The 10,421-nt window shown below is 52.7% G+C and overlaps 1 protein-coding gene across 4 annotated transcripts in view; it reads left to right on the top strand.

The window, feature by feature from the left end:
* The first annotated feature begins 1,063 nt into the window (after positions 1-1,063).
* CA5A (carbonic anhydrase 5A) overlaps positions 1,064-10,421 on the top strand; it is a 52,723-nt gene continuing 43,365 nt past the window's right edge. The window contains exon 1 of one of the 4 annotated variants that reach the window (XM_032284657.1): positions 1,064-1,352. In XM_032284657.1, the coding sequence (XP_032140548.1) occupies positions 1,076-1,352 (277 nt within the window). In that variant the 5' untranslated portion in view covers positions 1,064-1,075. The remainder of the gene's footprint in view (positions 1,353-10,421) is intronic. The other 3 variants (XM_032284655.1, XM_032284656.1, XM_032284658.1) reach the window with 3 other exon arrangements.

Raw genomic sequence — 10,421 nt, 5'->3', positions numbered from 1 at the left:
AACTAATTTCCTGTCTTCTGTCTGTCTGTCTATCTATCTATCTACCTACCTATCACCATCTACCTGTCTATCATTTATCTCTTTATCTCTATCCATCCTCTACCTGAGGCAGAAGAATAAGGAATGCGGATAACCAAGGGTTAACGCAGAAGCAAAAGAACAGCAGGTGCAGCTGGTTCCCGGTGACAGTGAGCAGCATGCAGGCCACAGCCTCACTCCTGTGGTAACAGAACAGAAGCCTGGGCAACGTGGCGAGAACCTGCCTCCACAAATACTTTTTAAAATTGGCTGGACATAGTGGCACGCACTTATAGTCTCAGTTACTCAGGAGGCTGAGGAGGCAGGATCACTTGAGCCCAGGTGATTGAGACTGTAGTAAGCCGTGATTGCACCACGCACTCTAGGCTGGGCAACAGAGTGAGACCCCATCTCAAAAATAAAAATAAAAATAAATAATAATAAAAAGAAAGATGGCTTGGTTAATATTCATGCCAAGACAGCAGCATGGCCTGGAGGTATCCCAAGCCGCAGGGCTTCTTGCTCCTGGTGAGGGTGAAGCTATTTTGTGGCAAGGGAGGACTCTGCGACTTCAGGAGCCCCTGCGGGCAGACGCGCTGCCTGCTCCCCGGCCCGGCCACCCAGCAGCGCTCTGGCGAGCCCCATTCTGGTACTTTTGAGCCTGCCGTTCCCTACTCACATGCACACCATGGCTTTGTGCCTGCTATTGAGTGTCCCACGGCCCCAGACCACAGGGTCAACACCAGAGAGAAGCAGAGTCTCCGCTCTCGTCCACACGCCCCCGCCCCTGCGGCATTCCCTAGTGCCCACGCAGCCCCCCGGGGTCTCCGCTCTCGTCTACACGCCCCCGCCCCTGCGTCATTCCCTAGTGCTCACGCAGCCCCCCCAGCCCTGTAAAGCTTTTCTAGCTCCCTGGTGGACTTGTGCCGCTGTTTGCCAATCAAATCTCAGTGACCTGAGTGGCCTGTCCCCAGCAAAGGCCACTTGCCCTGTGCACCTACCCAAACCAAGTGACATCCCACAAGTTGGGAAATGCACGGGTTGAACTTTAACCAATATGATCAGGGGTTGGGAAGAGTTTCTACAAAAAGATGTGGGTATATGCCAACCCTCCATGGTCCTGATCAAAGTGAGAACAGGCGGCAGAGAACATCTCCCTCTTCGGATCGGAGGCTGTGGGCACAGATCCAAGATGCTGGGGAGGAACGCTTGCAAGACATCAGCTTTCTCCTTCTTGGTGCAGCAGATGTGGGGTCCTCTCTGTAGTTGTCCAGTGAGGCCAGAGCGATGGTGTTCTCAGCAGCCCTGTGCACAGAGAACCAGCAATAACACCTGTAAGTAGAGCCTCCAGTTTCCCAGGATGTGACTGCATGCTTGTCTTGGCTGACGGGGTCTTTCGAGATGAGAGACAGGGGACAGTCCCGAGCCAGTAGGTTCAGATTTCCATTCCATTTCTCTTGCATTTGGTGACCTTGGGTGAATCATTTAGCCTCCGTTTCTGGGGTCCTTGGGAGGGTGAGATTCCGGGGGCAGGCGGGTAGCCCATGTTCCCGCAAGACGCACTGGCGTGACTCGCCATCCGGTCCCGGCAGAATGGGCTGCGCAAGCCAGTCATGGTCACTCCCAAACTTCAGCACAGAACACGCTCAAGCAAACCTGGAACCCCTAAACCACTCAGCCAGCTCTGCCAGGAAACCGCCCCGGGCCAGCCCCTCCTCTGACATGGCCAGTGCCTGGTAACCTTGCACGCAGCGCTTCCTCTTTCTGGGTCCCAGACGCTTCCTCTGCGGAATCAGAGCCTGCTTTGGTAGCTGCCAGCTTCTCTCCTAACTCACATCTTCCGCACGTTCGGTGTTTGGGCCATTGAAAGAGCACGAGCTGGCCGGGCGCGGTGGCTCACACCTGTAATCCCAGCACTTTGGGAGGCTGAGGCCAGCAGATCAACTGAGGTCAGGAGTCTGAGACCAGCCTGACCAACGTGGAGAAACGCTGTCTCTACTAAAATTACAAAATTAGCTGAGCGTGGTGGCGCATGCCTGTAATCCCAGCTACTTCGGAGAATTGCTTGAACCCAGGAGGCAGAAGTTGCGGTAAGCCGAGATCGCGCCACTGCACGCCAGCCTGGGCGACAAGAGCAAAACTCCACCCCAAAAAAAAGAAACAGAAAGATCATGAATTGCGGAGCCAGACCCCAGGAGGCGGTGCTGCCGACGCTTGCCAGCATGGGACCTGGGCAGGTCTTCACCCCGGATCCTCCATGTCCGCCTCCTGAGACAGGAGTGGCCACTTTCTCTCCCAGGGCCGAGGAAGGATGACACAATGCATGTAGAAAGCTTGGCCCACCCCAGACCCTTAGTGAGCAGCATTCATTCCTTCTGTCGGGGTCCACACCTGGGGACTGGAGGGCAGCGGTGCGATCTCAGCTCACTGCAGCCTCTGCCTCTCAGGTTCAAGCAATTCTCCTGCCTCAGCCTCCCAAGTAGCCGGGACTACAGGCGTGCATGCAATGCCCGGCTAATTTTTGTATTTTTAGTAGATACAGGGTTTCGCCATGTTGGCCAGGCTGGTCTTGAACTCCCGACCTCACGTAATCTACCCTCTGAGGTCTCCCAAAGTGCTGGGATTACAGACACCACGCCCAGCCCCCTCTTTTACTGTTAGTGTGACCATGGAGAGCGCTAGGCTGCCTAGATTGGAACTTTGGCCCCCCTGCTCTGTGGCTGTTGCCCCTCTGTGACTTTCTTAGCTTCCCCCAGCCAGAGTTTCATCGTCCATAACAGGGTGTTGATAATGGCGTTTATTGCAGAGTCGTTGGAATAAGGGACCAAGCTGAGGCCTGCAAAGGCTCAGGACAGCACATGGCACCAGGACACCTTGCTGGATGCCAGCTGCTGCCGTGGCTCCGGCAGGGATTCCTGTTGATTTACGCACGGCCCTGCCAGTGGGCAGCAGGTGGCATTCCGTTTCTTTCTGTGGCAACATGTCCTCTTACATCCTGTGCTGGAGAGAGTAATATTCCGCGTCAGTACCTAAACCCATTTACACTGTTACCAGTCAAGCCTAGGCTGGGCCACATCATTTCAGAGTTCCACAAAGAGCAGAACGCACTCTGCCCAGCAGGGAACACTGGAACTTCAGAAGGAATTCGTCCTTCTATTTTGGTGTTTCATTTATGGACATTCTGCAGAATATTTCATTAGGGAAAAAAATGTCGTTACTAAAAATGATTGAAAATCACTGGTGGTTTGGCCTTGAGAAAAAAGTCAAAGAGTTACAAAACATTCAGGGATAGTTTTAGAGCCAGGCATGGCGGCTCACGCCCGTAATCCCGGCACTGCTTTGGGAGGCTGACGCAGGAGGATGGCTCAAAACCAGGAGTTCAAAACCAGCTTGGGCAGTATGGCAAGAACCCATCTCTAAAAGTGAAAAATAGAAAAATTCAAAAATTAGCTGGGCATGGCGGCACACACTGTTGTCCCAGCTCGTTGGGAGGCTGAGTCAGGAGGCTTGACCCCAGGAGTTTGAGGCTGCAGTGAGCCCTGATCGGGTCACTACACTCCTGGGCGACACAGCAAGACCCTGTCTAAGAAATAATAATTTTAGGGAGATCGTTTGACCATTTAATCGTGTCTTCTAGTCATGTTTCAGGGAGAGCACTGGCAGTGCCCATCTGCTACTAAGTCTGTGATCAGCAATATCACATTGGTAACTTAAAATTAGCCATGGTGGGAGTATTTACATCACAGTCATCGGCAAACACTAGAAATCAATTTGGTTTTTCTTTTGAGAGAGAGAGTTTCACTCTTGTTGCCCAGGCTGGAGTGCAATGGCACGATCTCGGCTCACCATAACCTCCGCCTCCCAGGTTCAAATGATTCTCCTGCCTCAGCCTCCCAAGTAGCTGGGATTACAGGCATGTACCACCACGCTGAGCTATTTTGTATTTTTAGTAGAGACAGGGTTTCTCCTTGTTGGTCAGGGTGGTCTTGAACTCCTGGCCTCAGGTGATCCGCCCGCCTCAGCCTACCAAAGTGCTGAGATTACAGGCGTGAGCCACTGCCCTGGCCCAAGAAGTGAAAGATTGGACTTTCCTGGGAGAAGTGCTTCTTGAACAGCTCTCCAGGCACACCGCTGCACATTCTTGGGCATTGTACTGCATATTTCCTGCTCAGGTATCTGTGAGTCTCCCTGGGTTTGGCTCTCCCAGGCTGAGCATGGCTGGGCCGGCTTCCCCACTCTGGGTGGGTCCAGGCCTGCTCACTGCACCCCTCATCCTCCCTCCGCAGCCACCTGAGGCCTGTTCTTCTTACAAGGGAGGGCAGGCACTCACCAGGCAAGGCAGCTGTGCCCGCGTACTCCAAGCCACTGCTCATGTCACAATGGTCAAAGCAGGTCACCACGTGGCCAAACACAGTGACGCTGGGGGTGGGGATAGCTCCTCCTATGGAGGTCAAGGGAAAAGGACTGGATATTTGCTGAGCCATCATCACACCTGGAGGCCGAGAACGCATCAGGGAGAGGGGTCTCTTTTTAGACTGCACCTGTGTGAATTAGGAGGCAATACTGGCCTCCTGGGGAGGGGCCTTGTGTCTTTGCTTCCATGTCCCCTGCGCCTGGGCTGGGGCTTGACCCGTAGGAAAAGCTCTGTAAATATTTGTTGAATGATTGAAAAAAAAAGCCGGGCACGGTGGCTCATGCCTGTAATCCCAGCACTTTGGGAAGTTGAGGTGGGCAGATCACAAGGTCAGGAGTTTGAGACCAGCCTGACCAACATGGTGAAACCCCGTCTCTACTAAAAATACAAAGATTAGCCAGGCATTGTGGTGGGCTCCTTTAATCCCAGCTACTCGGAGGCTGAGGCAGGAGAATCACTTGAACCCAGGAGGTGGAGTTTGCAGTGAGCCAAGATCATGCCACTGCACTCCAGCCTGGGTGACAGAACGAGACTGTCTCAAAAAAAAAAGGTAGCATTTGTATCAGCTCCCACCAGAGCCCTAGTTGAATCAACACAGAACCCACCTTGCTGCACCCCAGGGTTGGCTGTGTACAGATGGGAAGCCTACTCAGCATTCAGGTGGCGTCACCTCTGTGCGGGTGGCGAGGAGCACCATCCTTTTGCTGGGTGAGAGACACTGAGTTCAACACACGTGTTTCATTGTTGGTGGGCCTGTTGGTGCAGCTCAGCAAACAGAACCTAAAAATATCCGCTCTTCCTGCATCCTGTGTCTCTGTGAGCCAGGGAAGCCGGAGTTTCCTGCCTAAATGAGTGCCTCCTCTGTGGCGGCCACAGCTCTTGGGTTCTGTTCACACCCAGGTCTGTGCAGCCAGGTTAAACACCCCCTGCCCGGCAGGGAGAATCGGAGGCAGCAGCCGTGGAGGGTGGGAGAGTGCTCTCATTCATGCTTCCCATTGGATGGAAGGGAGACTTCTGCGGCTCAGATGGGCTTTTTTCCTTTCTTCTTTCTCTTTTTTCTTTTTTTTTTTTTTGAGATGGAGTCTCGCTCTTGTTGCCCAGGCTGGAGTGCAGTAGCGAGATCTCGGCTCACCGCAACCTCCGTCCCCTGGGTTCAAACAATTCTCCTGCCTCAGCCTCCCAGGTAGCTGGGACTACAGGCATGCATCATCACACCCAGCTAATTTTATTATTTTTAGTAGAGACGGGGTTTCTCCATGTTGGTCAGGCTGGTCTCGAACTTTCAACCTCAGGTGATCCACCTGCCTTGGCCTCCCAAAGTGCTAGGATTACAGGCGTGAGCCACCTCGCCCAGCTGTTTTTTTTGCTTGTTTTTGAGATGGGGTCTCACTCTGGTGGCCCAGGCTGAAGTGCAGCAGCTCAATCTCAGCTCACTGCAACCTCCACCTCCTGGGTTCCAGTGCTTCTCCTGCCTGGGATTACAGGCACACACCACACTCCCGACCTCAGAGGGGCTCTTCAAAGAGAACATTGGGAGCCCAGGGGTGCTGGTATGGTTCTAAATTAAAGCAGATGCTGGGACAAAGGAGACAAGAAGGCCCCCCGCTGTGGCCACCCGCTCCCGCGTCCGCACTCATCCATCGCATGAGAGAACGGGATGCATGTGCAGGACACCGAAGGGGCTCAGTCAGTGCTTTTGGGCACTTATTTCTGTGTGTGGCCGTTGGGGCTGGGCGTTGGGGCTGGGCTGTAAGGCGGGGGCATCTTGCATGTGTGTCACCCATGGGAAGGCGTTCCAGACCTGCGCCGCTGCCAGCCAGCCTCTCCTCTCCACAGAGCTGCTGTGATCCTACCCCCTTATTCTCCTTCCTGCGGATGAAGAAACCGACCCTGGGGGAAGGCGGTAATTAAAGTGTCCAGTAACTCCGAGAGGGAACGGGGAGCTGGGGTTTCGGCCCACAAATGTGTCTTTCCTGCCGCACTGTGTGTAAAGCTTAGAACATTCTTTGGCAAGGCTGGGCGCAGTGGCTCACACCTGGCATCCCAGCAGTTTGGGAGGCCAAGGCGGGTGGATCACCTCAAGTCAGGAGTTTGTGACCATCCTGGCCAACATGGAGAAACCCCGTCTCTACTAAAAATACAAAATTAGCCGGGCACGGTGGTGGGCACCTGTAATCCCAGCTACTCGGGAGGCTGAGGCAGGAGAATCTCTTGAGCCTGGGAGGCGGAGGTTTCGGTGAGCCAAGATTGCACCACTGCACTCCAGCCTGGGCCAGAGAGTGAGACTCCGTCGCAAAAAAAAATAATACTTGACAACACCTGAGCTTTGGGACACCCTACCTGAACATCTGTATTTTCATCTTCTCTTTTTCTCTTGAAAAATCCATGCCAGGCGCGGTGGCTCACACCTGCTATCCCAGCACTCTGTGAGGCTGAGGCGAGCGCATCACCTGAGGTCAGGAGTTCAAGACCATCCTGGCCAGCATGGTGAAACCACGTCTCTACTAAAAGTACAAAAAATTAGCTGGGTGTGGTGGCACGTGCCTTTGAGCCCAGCTGCTCGGAGGCTGAGGTAGGCAAATCGCTTCAATCTGGGAGGTGGAGGTTGCAGTGAGTAGAGATCACGCCACTGTACTCCAGCCTGGGCCACAAGAGCAAAACTCCGTCTCAAAAAAAAAAAGAACAAAACACAATTCGCTAGCCATTCAACTTGGGTGGGAGAAGCATTTCCAACAAGCCTCAGCATCTTTTTTTTTTTTTTTCTGAGATGGAGTCTCGCTCTGACACCCAGACTGGAGTGCAGTGGCATAATCTCGGCTCACTGCAACCTCCGCCTCCTAGATTCAAGCGATTCTCCTGCCTCAGCCTCCCGAACAGCTGGGACCACAGGCACGCACCGCCATGCCTGGCTATTTTTTCCATTATTGTAGGGACGGGGTTTCACCATGGTGGCCAGGCTGGTCTTGAACTCCTGACCTCAGGTGATCCACCCGCCTCAGCCTCCCAAAGTGCTGGGATTACAGGCGTGAGCCACCGCATCTGGCCAGGGCTATACATCTTTATCCTTGTTTTCTAGATGTCTGCTGAACACACACCCTTTGACCCAGCAATTCTGTGGTTAGGAGTTTGTAAGAAGAAAGTAATCCAGATGAGAATACAGGGAAAGGACAGCAATTTATCCCTGCTTTGTTTAATTGCAAGAAGTTGGAAATAACCTAAATATCATCACCAAATAATGGATTTTAAAAATTGTGTCATAACTCACGTGTGCATGCATGTTCACTGCAGCACTGTTTACAGTAACAAAGACCCGAACCAACCCAAATGCCCATCAATTATAGACTGCATAAAGAAAATGTGGCACATATACACCATGGAACACTGTGAAGCCATAAAAAATGATGGGTGCATGTCCTTTGTAGGGACATGGATGAACCTGGAAACCATCATTCTCAGTAAATTGACACAAGAACAGAAAACCAAACACTGCATGTTCCCACTCATAGGTGGGTTTTGAACAATGAGAACACATAGGCACAGGGAGGGGAACATCACACATTGGGGTCTGTTGGGATTGGGGGGCTAGGGGAGGGACAGCAGGGGGTGGGGAGGTTGGGGAGGGATAACTTTGGGAGAAATGGCTGATGTAGGTGACAGGGGGATGGAGGCAGCAAACCCTCATGGCACGTGTGTACCTATGCAAGATCTGCACATGTACCCCAGAACTTAAAGTACAATAAAAAAACTTGTGTCATAACTATACAATGGAAACATACCATTAAAAATAATTGTATATATATATATATATATATTTTATTGACAAAATGAGTTCACAGTGTTAAATGAAAAGAAGCTACTTACAAGATAATAAACACAGTAAAATCCTTGTTCATTATAATAAAAAATCCTGGCCAGGTGCAGTGGTGCACACCTCTAATACCAGCACTTTGAGAGACTCCTGCCTCACTTTGAGAGAGGCAGGGGAATCATTTGAGGCCAGGAGTTTGAGACCTCTCTCAAACTCCTGCCCTCCGCTCCTGTCCTTGCCTTCACAGTCTTGAGCTAACGCAGTTCTTAAAAGGTATTAAATGGAACAGTCTTTTTTTGAGATCAGGTCTCACTGTGCCGCCCAGGCTGAAGTGACCTTCCCGCTTCAGCCTCCCAGCAGCTAGGACTGCAGGTGAACACCACCATGCCTGGCTAAGCTTTTCATTTTTTGTAGAGAAAAGATCTCACTATGTTGCCCAGGCCGGAGTACAGTGGTGTAATCTCGGCTCACTGCAACCTCCACCTCCAGAGTTCAACCCACTCTCCTGCCTCAGCCTCCTGAGTAGCCGGGATTACAGGCGTGTGCTACCACACCTGGCTAATTTTTATGTTTTCAGTAGAAACGGGGTTTTGCCATGTTGGTCAGGCCGGTCTCACACTCGTGGCCTCAGGTGATCCACTCGTCTCAGCCTCCCTAAGTGCTGGGATTACATGTGTAAGCCGCTGCACACAGGCTGTATTTTCTGAACTGTTTTTGATTAGTGGCTCTTTAAAAATGACAATCAAGGCCAGGTGTAGTGGCTCACGCCTGTAATCCCAGCACTTTGAGAGGCTGAGGCAGGTGGATCACCTGAGGTCAGGAATTCGAGACCAGCCTGACCAATATGGCGAAGCCCCATCTCTACAAAAAAAAAAAAAAAAAATGAGCTGGGCATGGTCATGCGTGCCTGTAGTCCCAGCTACTCAGGAGGCTGAGGGAGAACGGCTTGAACCCAGGAGGCAGAGGTTGCAGTGAGCTGAGATTGTGCCACTGCACTCCAGCCTGGGAGACAGAACAAGACTCCATCACAAAAAAATTAAAAAATGACAACCAAAACAGTTTGAAATGATCATCAAGGGAGTGGGCAGTGGGGCTGCCACTCAGCTTAGTTTTCTTCACGCTAGGGTTTCCTTTCCTCCTTGCAGAAGGGCTTGGAGGAAAAGACTTCCAAAGCAGGTCCAGTTTCCGCAGCACCCATGAGGTAGGACTCCTGTGACTGGGAAGAGAGGTTTCCAACCCATCCTGAGACACAAGAGCCCCACCGTGCTCAGCCCGGCTCCCCGACAGTGCCCTGTCCACCTGTCATCCCCAAGGTCTCTGTGGACTTCCCATGGCCACTCTGTGATGTCAACACAGAAACAAAAACCCATCCCTACTGTAAGGGTTATTCTCTATTGTAAGGTTTATTGCTGAGTTTAAAATGAGGAAACTGAGGCCTGCATTTGAACAATTAGACGCCAATTTATCTAGCTCCTGGGCGAGGTTCCCCGGTCCAGGGAAAGGGGGCCAGAGAAGCCGTGCCTGACTCCTCTCAGGCGTGGGGTTATATAGGGAGGAAAGGCGCTCTGATTGGCTGTGGAGAAACAGGACGTGGATGTGGATGTGGATGTGGCAAGCTGCCATAGTTAGGTAGGCGGGACTTCCAGTGAGAGGGCTGGACGGGGCAATGCGCTATTGGGCAGGTTTTGGTGGGGCTTCTTTTAAATTTTGGCAGGGTTTTCCAACAGCTGGCTAGGTGCCGAGTGCAGAGTTTAGTGTGGAGTGCAGATCCTGGTGCCGAGTGCAGAGGGGATTTCCAACGGCGGGCTAGGTGCCGAGTGCAGATCCTGGTGCCGAGTGCAGATCCTGGTGCCGAGTGCAGAGGGGATTTCCAACGGCGGGCTAGGTGCCGGGTGCAGAGTTTAGTGTCGAGTGCAGATCCTGGTGCCGAGTGCAGAGGGGATTTCCAAGGGCCGGCTAGGTGCCGGGTGCAGAGTTTAGTGTCGAGTGCAGACCCTGGTGCCGAGTGCAGAGGGGATTTCCAAGGGCCGGCTAGGTGCCGGGTGCAGAGTTTAGTGTCGAGTGCAGATCCTGGTGCCGAGTGCAGAGGGGTTTTCCAACGGCGGGCTAGGTGCCGGGTGCAGAGTTTAGTGTGGAGTGCAGACCCTGGTGCCGAGTGCAGAGGGGATTTCCAACGGCGGG

This window comes from Sapajus apella, unplaced genomic scaffold (genome assembly GCF_009761245.1).
Source record: "Sapajus apella isolate SASKATOON/1434 unplaced genomic scaffold, GSC_monkey_1.0 scaffold15, whole genome shotgun sequence".
Lineage (NCBI taxonomy): Eukaryota > Metazoa > Chordata > Mammalia > Primates > Cebidae > Sapajus > Sapajus apella.
The sequence above is the reverse complement of the archived record's forward strand: the minus strand, read 5'-3'. Positions and strand labels throughout refer to the sequence as shown.